The sequence below is a fragment of the Corythoichthys intestinalis genome, chromosome 7 (genome assembly GCF_030265065.1).
Source record: "Corythoichthys intestinalis isolate RoL2023-P3 chromosome 7, ASM3026506v1, whole genome shotgun sequence".
Lineage (NCBI taxonomy): Eukaryota > Metazoa > Chordata > Actinopteri > Syngnathiformes > Syngnathidae > Corythoichthys > Corythoichthys intestinalis.
In genome coordinates, this window is record NC_080401.1 from 19,477,647 (window position 1) to 19,498,856 (window position 21,210).

At 37.2% G+C, this 21,210-nt stretch overlaps 1 protein-coding gene across 1 annotated transcript; it reads right to left on the reverse strand.

Annotated features, from left to right (window-relative positions):
- Positions 1-1,594: 1,594 nt before the first annotated feature.
- On the reverse strand, positions 1,595-20,905 carry LOC130919245 (5-hydroxytryptamine receptor 3C-like). The gene is given in 9 exon segments (XM_057841793.1): positions 1,595-3,613; positions 3,694-3,882; positions 10,987-11,197; positions 11,286-11,452; positions 13,657-13,826; positions 19,980-20,086; positions 20,190-20,248; positions 20,491-20,715; positions 20,858-20,905. Coding segments are annotated over 9 exon segments (1,440 nt in total). The 5' UTR covers positions 20,889-20,905; the 3' UTR covers positions 1,595-3,332.
- Positions 20,906-21,210: the final 305 nt, after the last annotated feature.

Here is a 21,210-nt window from a genome sequence, read left to right on the forward strand (position 1 = left end):
TGACCAGAGCACCTTCTTCCACATGTTTGGTGTGTCTCCCAGATGGCTTGTGGCAAACTTTAAACGAGGCTTTTTATGGATATCTTTGAGAAATGGCTTTCTTCTTGCCACTCTTCCATAAAGGCCAGATTTGTGCAGTGTACGACTGATTGTTGTCCTATGGACAGACTCTCCCACCTCAGCTGTAGATCTCTGCAGTTCATCCAGAGTGATCATGGGCCTCTTGGCTGCATCTCTGATCAGTTTTCTCCTTGTTTGAGAAGAAAGTTTGGAAGGACGGCCGGGTCTTGGTAGATTTGCAGTGGACTGATGCTCCTTCCATTTCAATATGATGGCTTGCACAGTGCTCCTTGAGATGTTTAAAGCTTGGGAAATCTTTTTGTATCCAAATCCGGCTTTAAACTTCTCCACAACAGTATCTCGGACCTGCCTGGTGTGTTCCTTGGTTTTCATAATGCTCTCTGCACTTTAAACAGAACCCTGAGACTATCACAGAGCAGGTGCATTTATACGGAGACTTGATTACACACAGGTGGATTCTATTTATCATCATCGGTCATTTAGGACAACATTAGATCATTCAGAGATCCTCACTGAACTTCTGGAGTGAGTTTGCTGCACTGAAAGTAAAGGGGCCGAATAATATTGCACGCCCCACTTTTCAGTTTTTTATTTGTTAAACAAGTTTAAATTATCCAATAAATGTTGTTCCACTTCACGATTGTGTCCCACTTGTTGTTGATTCTTGACAAAAAAATTAAATTTCATATCTTTATGTTTGAAGCCTAAATGTGGCGAAAGGTTGCAAGATTCAAGGGGGCCGAATACTTTTGCAAGGCACTGTAGTTAGTGCTCTTCTAACTAAGCCTTGATTCATGAATTGCTCCTAACTCCCCCCAGTGATCTACCTCTGTAAAGCGGCTATTGCTGTTGTTATTTTGCTATTTTATCCACTTTCGCTGAATTGGTTTTATAGCAAATGCAGTAACAATAATAATAATAATCATATAATAATAATAATAAAAAAAACTCCGTCGTTCTTCATTACACACCATATTTGAGGGTACCTAACTACATACCGTATACTGGGTGTCTATAATGCCCATGTGCAAAAATAAATAAATAAATAAAATTCTTTCCAAGTATTTGTCTTAGAATTAGTCTGTCACAAGTATTAGAAAGTTCTTCTTTATCCCAATAGTTGTAACATTTTTTAATTAAGTTTCCTGTAACCCATGGCTTGAACTGAAGAAAAAGTAAACTGGTTTTATTGCTAATGATAATGATGGGCATATGGAAACCTGTAAAAATTATATACTGCCTTCTTTCTTATACTTTTTACAGATTACTATCTTTAAATCACAAATGCTTACAAATTTTAATTCATCAGGTTTAATAAAAAACAATAAAAAATAAAAAAAAGTCATTAAAAGCAGTAATTAAACTGAAATGAATATCAGCCAAAACTATTAGTTATTTTTCCATATAATTTTATTTAATTTATATGACTGTAGACTTTTACACATGATCTAATCAGACAGAACTTTGATGAGGCATACTTAAGAAACAAAATAACTGAATAAAATATCCCATAAACGCATTTTTTAGTCATAACTGCCATCTACTGCCTTTAGTTGTAACCCCAGTTGATCTTGAAGGCAAGGGCGTAGGTTTGCATAGGAACGGTAGGGACAAAACACAATGTTTCAGGATATTCAAATTGTCCCCACCAACTTTTAAGCAACCTTATTTTCATTATATAATGTGTTCAGTTACAGAGGTAATTTAGATTGTCTTCCCATATGTTGTAACGATAGAATTGACCGTACCATTATTAAGTGAATTGTTTTTATTATTTTCAGACATTCACCTACTTATCACTTGCTGAATGAGCCAGTCCATGTTTTTTTCCTCAAACGTACGTTTCATTGGCTGATGACTTAAACCCAACGTACGAAGGTGGGAAATGCACCATTAACTTTGCTACTGAAAGACCGACCTGTATCACAGTTTAGCATTACCATTACATTGCTAACCTGAGTATAGGAAGCTGCTTCAGGAGAAGTGTACTTTTGTATGCGTATTCTATTATGTTAACATTAATTAAATTGAGAAATATCGTGAACTCTGCTCAGTTGTAAATTTAATGATCCAAGGTTGACCCCCTTCTTCTCAGTTTTCATTTTTATTTTGCTTATGTGGTCTTAAAGCAGCCCAAAGGAGCTTTCATTTTTTGTTGAGTTTGGCTGTGCTTGTGAACAAAAGTAGTGTTTTTCCTGAACGAAGGCTCCAATTTTATTTTTATTTTTGTTGTTCCCTGACTAAGAAGTTTTGTTGTCATATTTAATTTATTTATACAGGCAATTTTGGGTTGTATTAAGACAAATGTTTATTTTTTTGCATTCCTGGATAGTTAGGATATACAAATCTGTTAATTATTTCTTTGTGTGTTAATACACAAATTTGTGTTCAAATATTGCATTTTAAATTTGCTAATAAAATCCAGACATTTATCCTGGAAGTTTTCAAAATGTTTCTTTAGTAGTTTTTTAAAACAAAGGTTTGAATCGAACGGTGTATCACTTGAACCTATACATATGCACTGCAAAAGCCCATCTCCTTAAAACAGAAAAAAGAAAAACTTAAATTCCCTTGTTTTCAGTGTAAATCCACTAGAAATAAGTGAAATTACCTGCCAGTGCTTCAAGTAAATTTTATTCAGATTTTTTTAAATAAGAAAAATACCTTGCTGAAAATAAGAATTATTTTAAGCAAAAAGCATTTTTTTCTTGATTTAGGTGAAAAAATGACTGACTTTTAGATTGTTGGGCTTAATAAGAACAAATAGTAATATTTACTAAAAGCAAGTGGAAGAATCCGACACATTAATCTGTTAAGTTGCCTTTAAAACTCAAAACAAGATGAAAAAAAAATATTCAACCAGATTTAAGAAAATGTATCTTCTCAAGACGTTATACTGTAAATTTGCAGTGTGAAAGTTAGTATAAGTCAATACAGATTTAATTTTGCATTAATCATTTAGCCTATCAATTAATTAGATCCTCATTAGTGAGAAATGTAGCCCTGACCGCCTTTCACCCAGTCCGTTTGGTCTTATCAACGTCCCGTCCCCAGCAAAAAGTGTACATGCAGGTTGTACTGTTATATCGTCCCTACCAATACTGAGACCAAACCGACGCCCTTGCTTGAAGGTAATGAAGTTTACAGATAAGAAGAGTGTGTAATCAAGCAATATTTTGATACGGGCTATCTGAGACAAAATAAATTGATAATCTATCCCATTACCCACATTTCTGAGTCACAAAGGTTATCTATTGCTTGTAGGAGTAGGCCCAGATGATCATGATGGTGATGAAGCTGACAGTTAGGAAGAAAATGTAGATGCCAAACAGCAGGCGGTCTATGATGAAACCAACCTGCATCCATTCCTTTGACGCTTGGGTGCTGTCCAGCTGTTGCTCCACTTGCAGGCGTAAAACCTTCAAGTCTCCACCAAGGCTCCTCAGCTCACGCAGGGCCTTGTTCTCCCCTACTGGTCCTTTCTCCTCGTGAGAGTCCTCCTCAGCTCCATGCTGTATGGACACGCTTCTGCCTTTTGTGTCGTTTTTTTTTAGAGCAATTCCATATATTGAGTGCTTCAGGAAAGTTCAATATAAATGTATTAATAGAAGCATTGCATACCTGACTCTTCGGCTTCTTTCCATGGTAGACCAACAAGACGACCCAGAATGTGCAGAACAAGCAGCCGGATCCAGGGAGGAACAGGACTGACATTTTTAGAGCTGAACAACCAGTTGGTGATGACAATCGTCTCGAGAAGACTGGCCACCATCAGAGCCAGACACAAAGACAAGAACACATCTGGCACAAAACATACAGAGCTTAGTCACAGACATTCAATTACAGACTGAGTGGTCAAAATAGAAATCAATCATAGTAATTCCAGGAAAAAGATGTATAAAAGTTGCTTACTGTGGTTTAATGAATTTGCTTGACATTTAAATTGCACTGATAGGAAAATCTGTACGTGCTAGCCGACATTGTTTATTTCTCATGCAAATAATCAATGGTGTCAATGTAGCAGCATTTCTGCACACTTTCTGCACCTCAGGCATTTGTTTATGAAATCATCGGGTGCGTGACTATTATCGATGCAGTCTCACACTGAAATGTGGAAGTTGTGGACATGAATATGCATGAATTTGTCCAAGATAGTTCAAAATGGTTGATTGGTCTCCTGGTACGCAATGTACAACAGTCTATCATGTCTAACAAAAATGCAGCGCCTTTGCGTCCCAACAAATTGATTCATTCTTGTTTTTTTTGTCCCCCACTCACACTTATGATTGACATAATTGCTACTTTTGCATGCCTGATCGTTATCATACTTGTGGGTGCAACAGACCTATTTGAAAGCAAAACTGCCTTTAAAAATGATGAAAAATGTAAAACTATGATAAAATGACAGCCTTTTGGGTAGAAGCCTATGTCCATGAACAGATGAAGCATGCTCAAATGAGAGGTTAATCATTTTCTAAGAAAGCCGATGAATATTTGCACATGGTATTAGTAATTTTTTTTTAGCCTTTATAGATACTCAGATTTACCAATATTTGCGTCCAAAGAGTTGAACAGGACAGGTCTAAAAATATAATTAACCCTTTAACACCGAACGTGTCGGATGCGACACGTTTACGCATATCATCTTTGAAGCCTCGTAACGCTGTAATTACGTCACCCACGTGCCCCTGGTTGCTCTCGTTTGAAAGTACGGAAGTTGATGTCCACACCAGTTTTTATTTGAAGAAAAACGGGAGATAATGTCATTTGAGTTTTATAGTTTTATTGCACTCACAAATATGCATTAAAACGCTGCATGGACCATGTATCTATTTCCATATTTCCATCATTTCGTGTCCTTTTTCAAAACCGAAAGCAGCACAAAAGACTACATATCCCAATAGCCGTTCTGATGTCAAGAAGGACGAACCTAATGTGATCATTTTTAATAAATTTCCGAACGAGGCGCCAATTAATGAAAGGGAGGCATGCGACGCAAGCAACGGTTGGTTTGAGCGTCCGACTTTGAAACGTGCAGAATGAATCGAAAACTAAATTTAGCGCAAGCTAATGCATTATTTCATCAACTAAAGGAATAGGATGAGCTGTATTTGTCAATGTTTTCCTCGGATCAGTCGGCGTCTCGCCGAGTAGAAGTGACAACAACGCGCAAACCGTGGATGAGTAGGCTGTGTGACGTTGTATGTGACGCAGCTTAGTGACATGTTCAAAAACAAAACTTTATTGAGTGCGCAAAAAAAAAAAAAAAAAAAACTTGGGTCGCATGCCTAAAAAAATTTGAATTAAACTGAACTACTTGTCAATATTTTTGAAAATACTTTTTTTTCAATGTTTGTTATTTTTTCTTCACTATGAATCTTTTCAATTTTTATATAGATGTGTGTTCGAGAAGCTTGATTGCATGTACATATATACCTTTGATAAGGTGATGGGTACAATACCTAACTTCACAAAGAGATATCCTCCAAACCCTTTTTGTGTTGGATAATATATATTTTTTTAAAATTCTCACTATTTTGCACTGTATATAACATGTTTTGACCATAGTATGTGTGAAGGCCAAAAACGCCTATGACCATAGCTGCTGTTTGTGTTGAATTGTCAAACATAAAACAATTCAATCTAATTTTTTTCAACTGAATGTTTATCCTAGCAAGTTAAATAAATATTATCAAGCTTCAAAACGGTTGGTCGAGCATGTTTGGTTGTCAGTGGGAATTCAACATTACAAATTTTGAAAAAAGATTTTGGGATTTTTTTGTCTTTATGGGTCCAAAATGTGGATTAAAGTTGGTCAGTGAAAAAAACAACAGTTTGGACATGAAGTTCAAGGTATCCTGAAAAAAGGGACCCAATTTGGCCATTGTGAACAGTTTTTTCTTTGAAATATAAAGGCAACATCAAAGGCATGCAAATTCGGCCAAAATAGGCTTAGGTGTTAAAGGGTTAACTAAAATCTGTCTGTCAGTTTGTCTGTCCTTTTCAGAGACGTAGTGGGAGGATGCATCTTGGACAAAGGAAGAACAAGTTAATATTTGTTAAGTCACTTGTTACGGTCCGCGAATGCGGAAAACAAGAAAGGACCCAAGATCAGAAAATTGAGGGGAAGCGTTCAAGAATTTAATAAACACAAACAAAACAAAACAAAACAGGCGATCGCGGAAAAAGGGAACAACAAAAGGGATCCATGACAATAGGTCGACAGGGATCAATAATGTGAAACTAAGCGGTGGGCAGAGAGCCTAAAAAGACAAAATACACTAACACCTGCACAAGATAGAGGATCACAAAACAAAGGCAGCTGACGGACAAGATGGCAAATTCGAAGTGACTCAAATGTAGTAGGTGTCGAATGGCGACCAGCAAGTTAATATCTCTGCACCTTTATCTTGGATCGCCGGTGTTTATTTACTAATATTAATTAGCTCGAATTAGCTGCAGGTGCGATGTCGGTAATGCCCCACAGCTGGCTCTGTAACGAAATAAAATCTAACCAGCTGCAGAATGTGACACCGCTGGTCAAGATATGACCTCAAAATTGTGAAAAATACACTGCTGACCAAAAGCCCTGCAATTCTGTCAGATAATGCTCAATTTCTCCCAGAAAATGATTGCAATTACAAATGCTTTGGTAGTAATATCTTCATTTATTTTGCTTGCACACACAAAATAGAAATTAAATTATCTTTTAAACAAAACTCCAAAAATGGGCCGGACAAAGGTATTGGCACCCTTTGAAAAATCATGTGATGCTTCTCTAACTTCTGTAATTAACTGCACCTGTTAAATACCTGTGGCACATAACAGGTGGTGGCAATAACTAAATCACACTTGAAGCCAGTTAAAAAGTTGAATCAACCTCTGTCCTGTGTCCTTGTGTGTACCACATTGAGCATGGAGAAAAAAAAGAAGACAAAAGAACTGTCTGAGGACTTGAGAAGCAGTATTGTGAGGAAGCATGGGCAATCTCAAGGCTACAAGTCCATCTCCAAAGACTTGAATGCTCCTGTGTCTACCGTGCGCAGTGTCATCAATAAGTGTAAAGCCCATGGCACTTTGGCTAACCTACCTAGATGTGGACATAAAGAAAAACTGAGGAGAGATTTCAAGGAAATATTGTGTGGATGGTGGATAAAGAACCTCGACTAACATCCAAACAAGTTCAAGCTGTCCTGCAGTCCAAGGGTAGAACCGTGTCAACCTGTACTACCCGTCGGCGTCTGAATGAAAAGGGACTCTATGGTAGGATAAAAAAAAAGCCATAAAAGCCATAAAAAAGCCAGGCTGGAGTTTGCCAAAACTTACCTGAGAAAGCCAAAAACGTTTTGGAAGAATGTTAGAGCTTTTTGGGAAAAGGCAGCAACATAGAGTTTATAGGGGGAAAAAAACGAGGCCTTCAAACAAAAGAACACGGTCCCCACAGTCAAACATGTCGGAGGTTCAGTGATGTTTTGGGGTTGATTTGCTGCCTCTGGCACTGGACTGCTTGACCGTGTGCATGGCATTATGAAGTCGGAAGACTACCAGCAAATTTTGCAGCATAATGTAGGACCCAGTGTGAGAAAGCTGAGTCTCCCTCAGAGGTCATGGGTCTTCCTGCAGGACAATGACTCAAAACACACTTCAAAAAGCACTAGAAAATTGATTGAGAGAAAGCACTCGAGACTTCCTAAGTTGCCAGCAATGAGTCCAGACCTGAATCCCACAGAACACCTGTGGAGAGATCTGAAATGGCAGTTTGAAGAAGGCACCCTTCAAATCTCAGAGACCTGGAGCTGTTGGCCAAAGAAGAATGGTCTAAAATTACAACAGAGCATTGTAAGAAACTCATTGATGGATACCGGAAACGGTTGTTTGCAGTTATTTTGTCTAAAAGTTGTGCTACCAAGTATTAGGCTGAGGTTGCCAGTACTTTTGTCCAGCCCATTTTTGGAGTTTTCTGTAAAATTATAATGATTTGTTTATTTTTTTCCATTCTCTTTTGTTTTTTTTTCATTGCAAGCAAAGTCAATTAAGATGTTATTACCAAAGCATCATTTTCTGGGAGAAATTGAGCATTATCTGACAGAATTGCAGGGGTGCCAATACTTTTGGCCAGCACTGTATGATATAACTAAGACACAACTACTTGTTTACACTACCAGGCATAGCCATTGCCATGGGAACTAACTGGTCCCTGTTGATTGGGAAAAAAACAAAACTAAATTTTGTATCAGTGATTGATCCAGAAAGAAACTGCCTCAAATTCATTCCAGCTAGAAATATTGCTATGTTGTTGTATGTTGCTAAGGAACCGCGACAGAGTAATAGTTTTCAAATTTATCGAGACATACATAATGTTCTTTAGAGCATGTGTGTACTGTTTCCCTCCAATGTGCAGTAAATTGCCAATTCATTGAGCCATAATCAACTTCCTTTTAGAGAAGGTCCTTGTGAACAGTGGCGTACTTGGCAATTTTGGGGCCTAAGGCGAACATATCCAGGGGCCCTCTTCATGGGTCAGGGGTTAAAAAGGTGAGAAGGGTGTGGAGGAAATATGTTCCGGTACACTAGGGCTGTCCTATACGACAAAATTTCTCCTGATTAGTCAGCCGACTAGTTTTACGATTAGTCGACGAATCTAATAATTTTCTTTTTTTAAAAACTAATTTAGCAATGAAATTTTTGTTGATGCTTATTAATTCACAAAACTATTTTGGAACACTTAAATTCTTTATTAAAGTACAAATAATCATGTAAATAACAATAATCACAAATAGACAATTAGGTTAAATGCTGATAACATTTATTAGTGCAAAAGAATGGAAAGTAAACAGATTCAGAACACTGACTTTGCCTTTCCAACATTATTCAAAACCATTCTTAAAAAAATTCTAGCATCATTATTATAGTATACTATTATATATTAGGGTTGTTCGGATCATGTTTTTTTGCTCCCGATCCGATCGTTTTAGTTTGAGTATCTGCCGATTCCGATATTTCCCGATCCGATTGCTTTTTTTTTTGCTCCCGATTCAATTCCAATCATTCCCAATAATTTTTCCCGATCATATACATTTTGGCAATGCATTAAGAAAAAAATGAATAAAACTCAGACGAATATATACATTCAACATACAGAACATACGTACTGTATTTGTTTATTATGACAATAAATCCTCAAGATGGCATTTACATTATTAACATTCTTTCTGTGAGAGGGATCCACGGATAGAAAGACTTGTGACTTTGTATATTGTGACTAAATATTGCCATTTAGTGTATTTGTTGAGCTTTCAGTAAATGATACTGTAGCCATGCCCAAATGCATGATGGGAAGTGGAACCATGACTGTGCGTAGTGCTACCAATTGATATATCTTCTCTGCGTTGGGAAATAATATAAGGTGTTATGAAAAAGATCAATTGCTACTTGCTTCCCCACATTGCTTCCCATGATATTTCTAATCATAGGGAGAGGGATTGTAAGGCTTTAGCCAATTAAAAAAAGGCTTCAAAGGCTGCCAAAATTCACTCTACTCATTTTATGCTGCCTTTTATCTCTCTATATAGGTAAGACGGCGCCATTACAGAGTGAGCGCGACAATGCGTGGGTGGGTCGCGCAGCGCATGCATTAATTGCGTTAAATATTTTAACGTGATACATTTAAAAAAAAATTACCGCCGTTATCGGGATAAATTTGATAACCCTATCTTAAGCCTAAACTAAAGACTCTGGATGAGTGTAACATATTATGTTTGTAACGTTAAATACAATTAGAAAACGATTTAATTAAAAATTATGTATATATTAAAAAAAGGCATGGCCGATATTTTTTTTGCCGATTCCGATACTTTGAAAATGACGTGATCGGGATGCCGATCGATCGGGACATCTCTACTATATATAATAGTAGTATAATAATTATAATAATTATTCATTGCCAATCATATTTGTCATAAAGTGTCATTTGAAAGCTATTCTTAGTGTAGAATTTGTATTCTGTAGTATTTACTCAACATATTATAATATTAATTCTGAAGTATGTAGGATCTCCAGAAATCGTTATTTATATGACGAACATGACGTGCTTTTATTTTGAAATGTTCACCGGCGGTACGTTCGCTAAACCGTTAACCTAAAGCTTTACACTTAGTAAAAAAAACATTCTTCATCATTGCTTGTAGTGTCACGAATAGATTTAATTTTTTTCCGTTAGCAAATGCTGTTAACCAGCTGTTGAGTGTTATTGTATGACTGATTGGAACTGTACTGCATTGTTTCACCACACGGTGTGCTGTCATGTATTTTATGTTCAGTGTGAAGAAGAAGAAGAAAGTTAAAAGAGGCATTAGAGGCCTGTTCTCAACTTCTCCCTCACTGCACTTTGGCTCTCATGGAGAGCACGTTCGCTCATGTGTTCGAAATAAACGAAAGCCAACGTGCAAAGTACCACGTGAGCTGTAAAAATAGCGAGCTTAGTGGCGTGAAAAATGCGGGAGATTCAAGTGAAGCTAACGAAATGCTAAGCGGAGCTAAGCGAAGCTAAACGGTGCTAAATGAAGCTAAGCGACTGATACTCAGTCCGTTGTCGTGGAATAGTCCATTGTAGTGCTTGTGTGGGGGGGAGAGATAATATAAATGCAGCATTCAAATGGCTTTCTTTTTTGTTTTGTTATTTGTTTGTTTGGTATGCTGACATAATTATACATGACGAATAGTTGGGGGTGCTGCTGACTCCGGTGGCCCAAGCCCTTTCTCGTTGGGGCAAGGGCAGCTGGTTGGGGGCCCCCTACTGGTTGGGGGCCTAAGGCGACTGCCTATTTCGCCTGAATAGTAGATCCGCCTATGCTTGTGAACAACTAGTTTAAATAAAGTGCAACTAATCTTTAGTGTGGCACTTACTGATGATGGGGATGGTGTTTCCCGTGATAGGGAGCAGGTCATTCATGATGAGAAGGAAGACGGTATAGCCCAAGATGAGGGTCATCTTGAAAGAGGAGCGGTCCACATTTTGTGGAGGCAGCAGGAAGCTAAAAAGGTCCACTGTAATGAGGAAGGAGCTGGGGAGCAGCAAGTTCACCACGTACAAGGTGGACCTGCGTCGCATTCGAATCTAGTGAAAAAAAAAAAAAAAAAAAATCAACACAATCTACTATATAATGTTTGCTTTCTATGTATCAAAATGTTCTAAGCATACTTACGTGAAATTGAAGCTCGTCGACGTAGGGCTGTAAACTATCATGTTGGCTATTAGGCTTATCTGCAGTAATGCTGAGCAGCTCCCATTCCCCTAATGTGGTCATCACTGTCTTGGATTTCGCTGTGATGACATCATCAGACATCGCCAGGTAAATCTTCATGTCGCTTGCTGAACACACGAAAATGTAAAACTTTCAGTTACTAATGACAACATCCATTTACAGTATTTTATGTTAAAGAAAATGCCAACATTTGGATTCTTTTCAAGTCTGCATGTGTAAAATCATGAACCCTTACTTCTCATACGGTGAAAGTAATAAGACTTACAGACAGTATTTATAAAGTACTGTAGTACAATTTGGTATCCAACTAGCATTTTCTGGAAAAAAGATGCCTTAAAATTTCACCGAAAAGCAAAGGGACAAGCAAACACTTTAGAGTACTAGTGTCAAACTCTTGTCCTTGGGGCATGTTTGGCCTACTAAGTTAGTGTATCTGGTTTCATCTTACATTCCACGAAAGAAATTCAAGTGGTCAATCAGCCTACTAGGAATTTTTCTGGGATGTAGGAGGAAAACGGAGTACTGAAAGAAAACCCGCAGCAGGAGCCCGAGTCTGAATCCTTGCTCTCAGAACTATGAGGTGGGCGTGCCAAAACCTCTGACAACATCTCATCTTTATACAGTCAAGTCAAACCAATATAGTTTCTTGCTAAATCAGTCAAGTCAAACCAATATAGTTTCTTGCTAAATCAGAGTATTTTGATTTGGGCTGAAGATCTGTCCCAAAATTGCAATCTTACATCACCTTTAATATTACAGATTTTTTTTGTGTGTGTATCCAATCTCTTTGAAAAATAAATAATTCTGAGCCACAATATTCCATGTTTTGAACGTCAAATTCACTTCAATTTTGTATGTTCCACTGATCTCCCATTCAAGTATACAGCGGCAGGCAAAGGTCCTGGCTTTCTCGGTATGCCCAAACTTTTTCATACTACGGTTCTATAGTTAGCTATGACGGAAAACACAGACAAGACTGAAAAAGCAGTTTCTGCTCTTGCACTCCTCTTTTAAAAGTAACTGCTGTATTTTAAGCCAAAACAACAGTTGTGTTTGAGAGGACAATATGTCTATATGCTGCCATAGCAGATTCATGGCACATTAAGCCCCTGAACTATTTTTACTTTGCCCGTTTTACCCTGAAAACCCCTGTTTACAGACGTCGCGCAACCGCTTTTGTTTCAACTCAGCCATAAAACGAAGGTGATTCATTATATTTATTATTCAAAATGTCTGTCATTTTTAGCTTAGAATAATTAATTGATGTCTAATATTTCGTTTAAAAAGAAAAAACAACTGTAGAAAATTATTCACTCGCATATTTTAAACTTTTAAACAAATTACGTCACAATTAAAAAAAAGGGTGTCTGTAAAAAAAGTCACGGATATTTACCTCATAACTATCGCTTAATTGTATATATATTTTTTTGTTTCTGTCGCATTTTTTCCGCTATGTTAGATGATAAATAATCGATCCAAACAAAGAAATATTGGAGAAAAAAAAACTTTTAAAAAGGTGCAGTAAATATATTAAAAAGAAAATCTCGACCACTCCTTGATGTCTGCGATTTCTGCATCGCGACCCTTGTTATATGACCATGTTTCACCCATAAAATCCCCCAAAAATCTAGCTGTGGCCATTCACAGTTGTGTCTTGACACTTAGTGATACATGCTCCATGGAGTTTTTGGATCGAAACAAGGTAAGTATGCAATAATATCTCGATAGCGTCTGTAATTCTGCTCTCGCGTGCTCCAGATAGGGTTTTGCTGTTAAGTTTTTTTTTTTTTTTTTTTTTTAAATGCCCTCCTGTTCAAAATGTTTCTTCCCCCAGAAATTTGAGACTTTAAGCTTTACAATGATTTATCTCACGTGCATACCGGACAATTTTGAAAGTTGGCTAAATTGGGGGTCTCAAAGTGCAATTTTAAGTCACCTGAGTGTTTTCCGCCCTGTATCAATATTTGCATTAAATATCGACAATAACCCCAAGCATCCATATATTGTCTTTTCTATGTTGTCACTTGTCATATAAACAACTGAATTTAATCGAATGACTAGCACATTTAGTCCTCTTGTGAGTTCTATCTATTCATTCAACTCTAATAGGTACAATTTTGCGCACGAAAAACCTCTTTAGGATGGTTCGAAGAATGCAAATACTTCTATCTGTCTGTGAAGTGACTTGTACTCAAGACTCGAAGTGTCAATTCCAACAGTAAACACACAAATCGCATACAGTATAATTGACTTCATATTTTCCTCAAATAACCATAATTATGATGAAAAGGTATTTTTTAGTGTCGGTTACCCAAGTTCATGGGGGAGATGTAGGTAAGAGTGCAGTCCTGTGTGTCAAAAGGAAAGGTGTAGATGTCGAGGTTACAAGAACTGACAACTCTGGCAGGTTTTGCGTCATTCATTAATCCATTGCTGTGCAGATTCAAATAAGGAGCAATTGGAGCTTTGTCTTGATCCATACTGCAACACACAAATAGAAACAAACACTTACAATTTACCTGGTTTAGCAAGAAAAAGAAATGTGTTTAATTTCTGTTTACACATAACTGTAAAATTGCAAGTCTTATTCTATGACTGCATATACTTTTGAAAATACATTTTCACAGTAATCATTTTGACATTATGAAACTACCAAGTAAGAGGAAATATACAGGATTTGTTGTTTTTGTTTGTATATATATATATATATACATATATACATATATATATATATATATATATATATATACTGTATATATATTTTTTTCGAGATATGCACACTCATAATAATATGTAGCACCACTTTATCACCACCACACAGCTGCACATTCAAAGAAGTGAGCACTAAAATGCACATGAGCTATGTTCAGTCTTCCAAGTAACAGCCAAGGTCGTTGTTCATCTTTCTAGTAAATAGAATCTATTCTTTATTGACATCTTAACCAATCTGTCTCAGAGGGTGTTTGTTAATGGCTCTGAACCTGACATCGTCTAACCTCCACTAGCTCCTCACTGGGCTGTGTCTTATCGCCCACGCTGTACATCCTGTATACTGATGATGCAGGTATATGGAGACAAACTGTCAGCTGGTAAAATTTGCCGAAAACACAGTCCCGCTTTCTCTGCTGTCTGCCTAAAACATGCACAGTGGTTTTGTACTACATGGTTTCATCAGGAGGTTTGAGGAGCTCTGTCTACAGTTGAACTCAACCAAGACGAGAGATGGTTGTGACATTCTCCAACATGCAGCAACAATTAGCAGAGCCTTTCACTACCACAATCCGCAGGGATGCTGTGGAGGTGGTACTGCATTAGAGCTCTATTCATAGAGCTCTATTCAACATTAACTGTTATTTCAATAAACCAGATGTCATAGCAGTGTGCACCATTGTACTCCAAGGGCTCCCTGTTCTACTTGGCGATGACACCACTGACATCTGTAAGACCTGTTCTGAGACTTCTCACAGAAGTATCTTTGAGAAGCACACTTATTGGGGAATTTGAATTGGATTTACCAGTGCCTCAATGAGAGCTATAGTAGATGAGAAAAAAACGCAATGCTGAATATGTACAGTGAGGAAAAGTAGTATTTGAACGCCCTTTGATTTTGCAAGTTCTCCCACTTAGAAATAACGCATGGGTTTGACATTTTCATGGTTGGTGCTTGTCCACTGTGAGACACAATCTAAAACAAAACACAAAAAAAAAAATCCAGAAATACCAGTGTATGATTTTTTTAAACAATTTATTTTTAATTATGCCGCTGCAAATAAGGATTTGAACACCTGAGAAAATCAATGTTAATATTTGGTACAGTAGCCTTTGATTACAATTATAAAAGTCAAAGGTTTCTTCTAACTTTTCACCAGGTTTGCACACTGCAGCAGGGATTTAGCACCATTGCTCCGCACAGATGTCCTCAAGATCAATCAGGTTTCTGGGTTATACTGAGAAACAGGGAGTTTGAGCTTCCTCCAAAGATTTTCTATTGGGTTTAGGTCTGGAAACCTGCTAGGCTCCTCCAGAACCTTGATATGCTTTTTACAAAGCCACTCCTTGGTTATTCTGGCTGTCAGCTTCGGGCAATTGTCATGTTGGAAGACCCAATCACAACCCAATTTCAATTCTTTAACTAAGGGAAGGTAGTTATTCCCCCAAATCTCACAATACATGGTCATCCTCTCCTCAATACAGTGCAGTTGTCTAGTCCTATATGCAGAAAAACAAGCCCAAAGCATGATACTACCACCCCCATGCTTCACAGTCGGCATGGTGTTCTTGGGATGGTACTCATCATTCTTCTTCCTCTAAGCAATATGAAATTAATTTTCTAACTTTTTGGAATTAAAAAGTCAAATTAAAAAGTTCCATTTTGATCTCATATGTCCACATGACTTTTGTCTGTGACTCCTCTAGATCATCCAAATGGTCATTGGCAAACGGGCCTGGACATGTGCTGGTTTAAGCAGGGGAACCTTCCATGCTATGCATGATTTTAAACCATGACGTCTTAGTGTATTACCAACAATAACCTTGGAAATGGTGGTCCCAGCTCCTTTCAGGTAATTGACCATCTCCTCCTGTGTGGTTCTTGTCTGATTTTTCACCATTCTCAGTATCACTGAGACCCTACGAGGTAGATCTTGCGTGGAGCCCCCGTCCGAGGGAGCTTGACAGTCCTGTTTTGCTTCTTCCATTTTCTAATAATTGCTCCAACGGTGGATCTTATATCACCAAGCTGCTTGGTAATTGCCTCTGTCCAGCCTTATTGGGGTCTACAATTCTGTCTCTGGTGTTTGAAGACAGCTCTTTGGTCTTGACCATATTAGGAATAGGAGTCTTCCTTATTGTATGAGGTGGACAGGTGTTTATATGCAGCTAACCGCCTCAAACAGGTCAAAAAGTCAGACTCAAACAGTCTACCTCCACTCCACTTATTCATTGGACATTATAAAGGTGACTAACAGGTCTTTGAGGGTCACAATTCTAGCTAATAGACAGGTGTTCAAATACTTATTTGCAGCAGTATAATACAAATAAATTGTGAAAAAAATCATACACAGTGATTTCTGGATTTTTTTTCTTTAGATTGTCTCTCATAGTGGACAACCACCTACCATGAAAATGTCAAACCCGCCCATAATTTCTAAGTGGGAGAACTTGAAAAAACGCACAGTGTTCAAGTACTTGTTTTCTCATTGTATATCCATGAGTGAGTGACGGTTCAGTGAACTTTGAGCTACTGCAGCATCCAATCAGTGACTCATATCCCATATGAGGGGTATGTCTTTCAGTGAAAATACTTCAGCAAAGCCAGCGCTCATATTTCATCGATCATCACTTCTCCAATTAGCCTCCTCCTTCCTCTCTCCCCAAACACAATTACTGTCTTTTGACAAATGAAGAAACCGTCCTAATCATCTCCACCTTCAATCAGTGTCAACTGCTGTCATTGTTGAGTGAGGTTTTATAATGGAACTTTTCAATAACTTTACCCCAGGCGCAATACCTTTTGTTCTGCATTTCAAATGTGTTACATTAGAACTATGCGAAACACTAGAAAGACATTTTGTTTTATCAACTAAGTGTTGCTTGGCATTGAAGCCAACAAACGCTTACTAAAAAGACTTAAGTCTGAAAAATCTTTTAATTTAGGATTGTTTTAGGTTGATGTTTTTGTTGTTGTTGTTATAACAGAACTTGAAACTACTTAGTTTGATTTATTATATTTGATTGTGATCAGATTATTGATATTATACTTATGTATACATATTTGAGCAACTTATATTGATGAAGTGAATTTCAGTGAGTTTTACTGAGCCAGATTTTTTACTTTTACTTGAGTAAATTTGTGAAGATAAAACGCTATTCTTACTCCGCTACTTTGGGCTACACAAGAGTTGTTACATTTTTCTTCTTTATTCTACAAATTAGATTTTTTTTTTTTTTTTGCCAGCGATGCCAAGAGTAACTCTACCAATTTCACCAATGAGACGTCGCAACAATAATCACATGACACCATTATACCAAGGGCGTAGGTTTGCATAGGGATGGTAGGGACATAACACTACCAACTATTCAACTTTTGAGGATGCTCAAAATGTCCTTACCAACTTTTAAGCAACCCTATTTGCATTATACAGTATAATGAGTTCATATATTACCGTAATGGACCAAATATAAGACGGCCCTGATTATAAGAAGACCCCCTCTTTTTCAGGACTCAAGTTTGAAAAAAGACTTTTTGAACGCCGAATTAATTTTTATACAGAAAATAATTACAGTTCATCTGAAACAAACGATTATAACAATATATTTGAGAGAAAAAGCATGTTATTTTGCCTCATTCAAATCTTAATATCTGAACATTTAAATGTGTAAACTAAAGTGCAATCACATTCGTAAATGAATGGCTTCTGGTTTTTGAAATGTAAATAAACCAATCTATTGTGATGAAACAACAAAATTGCAATGACTGCATTAACCATCAAAGTGAAGTCTAACTGTAACTGAAGTCTTGAAACAAATCTGAATAAGGAAAAACATTGCAATAAAATAATGCAAACTGGTTAAACTTGAAAGTAGCTGAGATCTGTCATGACAGAACATCGCTTCAATGATATCTGGCACCATCTAGCATCGTGAATGGGTATAATGTCTAGACCTAGAATATAACACGACCCCCACTTTTTCAGTCTTATTTCAATGCAAAAAACACCGTCTTATATTCGGGCCAATACTGTATATACTTATATTGGTACCTTAGATTGTCTTCTCATATGTTGTAAGGATACAATAGACTCTACCAATATTAAGTGAATTATTTTGTTATTATGTTCAAACTTTCTTTCTTTTCACTTGCCAAAAGTGCCGGTCCCTTTTTTTCCACTCAAATGCACGTTTGATTGGCTGATGACTAGACCCCACCCCCCGACACACACGCACACGCACACTCACACAGCCTCGACAGATTCATGTCGACAACATGCGGCCTCCTCCAAAGAGGAGAGATATTTGTTTTTTTCAGCCAGCAGCAGTCACTGCAAGTAATGTAAAAAGACATCAATGTTGTGGAGGTGGGGGAAACGCCACTAATTTTCCTACTGAAAGTCCGAACTGCATCAGAGTTAGCATAACATTAAACTATGTGAACTTGCTAACCTGCTATACTACTGCGGCCAGGGCAGCCAATGAAGTCAAGCCAGCTGTCCCACATTTGGATCATTGTTTGCATTATGTGCATTATGGAAATGCAACGCGGTGGCTTCAGAGTGTAAGTCCATTTATTAAAAGAGCTATCCAAGAATGGGTCCACTTCAAGTGGACATTGACATGAACATGAACTGACATGAAAGAAAATCATCTGTGAAATGAAATCACATATCAGAATTTCATGAGAGTACTTTGGTTCAAGTCTTGGGGTAGTCTAGTATGCCTCAGATGTAGATCGGTCCTTGGATTTCTGATTCTTTTTCATTTTTTCCATTCACTTTTATATTACAATGCTTTACTTTGAGTGTAGGGGTGCTCCAGTGTCTCCGAGAAGTTGACCCATTCTTGGATAAGCTCCCGTTATTTTAATAAAGGGACTTGCACTTCAAAATGTTTCTTTAGTTGTTTTGAAAACAAAGGTTTGAATCGAACGTTGTATCACCTGAACCAATACATATGAAAGTTAGGATAAGTCTATACAGATTTATTTTGCATTGATCATTTAGCCTATCAATTAGTTTGGTTCATATTCATGACAAATGTAGCCTTCACCCTGTTCAATAATCTAATAATAGAAGTTTGGTCTTATTCATGTCCTATTCCCCAGCAAAAAGTGTACATGCCGGTTATGCTATTATACTGTCCCAACCAATGTTGAGACTAAACCTACACCCTTGCATTATACCAATCAAACGCAAGCTTGCCGTTCTATAATCTATGATCTATCAACATGACTCGAAACCGCGGATTTTAACCTCCCTCCCAGTTTTATTTGGCACCGATTGACTGCGGAAAACTGGAGATACGATCCTTTTAATTTCATAATAGTAACTGTGAAGGAACCATTCAAGCAAGGAACTATTTTCTCCAACAGAGGGCACTCATGCTTTTTGGATGAACAATGCTTCATTTCTGTCATTTTTGTTCTCATAATGTGGTTGTGTAATAAGTCATTGTACAGTATCATTAAAACAACAGTTCCTATTTTTGACTTTGTGCTGGCAAAAAAATAGCATTGTTAAAAAAAAAAAAATCAAACAAAAATGTAAGCAGTTACTCACAATATTACGTATTACTTGAGTATTCTTTTCACTAAATACTTTTTTACTTGTACTTGAGTAATTTTTTATGGATGACTAATTTTACTTTTACTTGAGTAATATTATTTTGAAGTAACACTACTCTTACTTGAGTAAACTCTTTGCTACTCCACCCACCTTTTGTCATTCTGAGTTGTCTTTAACAAATTTAAAGTACATCTTAAGTTAGTTATCAAGCATACTGTACTTAGTATTTGTCTATTGTACAAAGGAAGCGCTAGTTATTATAACTTATTTGTAAAACAACTAGCTTGCTTTACATTTTTTTCACAGTAAAAGTACAAGTAAAACAGTATTCAATGAACAAAAACTATACACTCACAATTCCCTGATGATTAGATCTGGAACCCAAAATTTCTGTCGGGGAAGAGCAATCTTGTTGGTGCCACACTGGACTGGGTCCCATGTGACGAGCTCATTCTGCCATTTCTGAAGCAAAAACATGGCCATATTCTAAATGCAAATGGGCTGAGTACAACACTCAAACATGTCATTTTTGTTTCCTCGTCAAACCAAAGGATACAATACTTACAAAATGTTGCCAAAGATAAGTTGTCAGGAGTTGCGCCTTCTCATTCTGAAGAAAAGACGCTTCAATTATATCAGTCCATTACAATATATTTCAATGAGTATAGATTAATTGTGCTTCCCTGTTTTGTTACCTTCACTTAATATCACCCTTTATTTGTACTGACTTAACTAAAGTGCACATTACTTTTGTTTCACTTATCAGCATATTAAATAAAGAAATCACATTTTAGAAATATAGTAATCATAATGTGAATAGACTGGCCAAGTCTGCTATTTGTCTAATCTCTGCAGGAAGTGTAGGCCCCAGCTTCCTTTAGTACATAGCACAACAACACATATTAATTAAAACTGAATTGAACATACCACTCCTAATATTCCATAGAGGAGGAAGTGTAAACTGACATTAGTAGGGGTTGTCATGTTTGTGACTGGTCGTATGGCGCCCATCCTAAAAATGGGCCTCAAGGCCTCCAGTAGTGCTACTTGGTTTGGTTGAGAGCAGTTGACCTTGATGGTGACGCATGGAGCTGGTAAGTTAGAAACAACAGTTCAATATTTTTTTTAATACCCTCTTTTTATCAAAATATCCCAAACGGGAAATCAAATGTATACTCTGTACACCACATAGGCAATGTTTAAAAGCTGTTGTAGTACTGACAAATTACATACCTGGAATAAAAAGAAACAGCAAAATGAGCATTGGGTTTCTTGCGAGAAGAGCCTGCTACAATTCAAGTGGTATCAATCACAAGTTGATCAAACCAGACAGGGAGCACAACTTGAGAAGATAGTTTACCTTAAGTGAAGGATTCTTGGAGGTCATAATGACAAATCTTTCCATGTGTGCCTGTGCATTCTGTATATATAGCAGTACTGCAACTGAAACCTGATGTTGGATAATGTTTTAGAGTATTAAAATAAGATGGTTAAAGCAAAGATGCCACTTTCTCCCTACAGGTATGTATCCAAAACAAATAAACCGCAGCTCCGGAGCGCGCATGAGTGTGACATCCATTGCCACA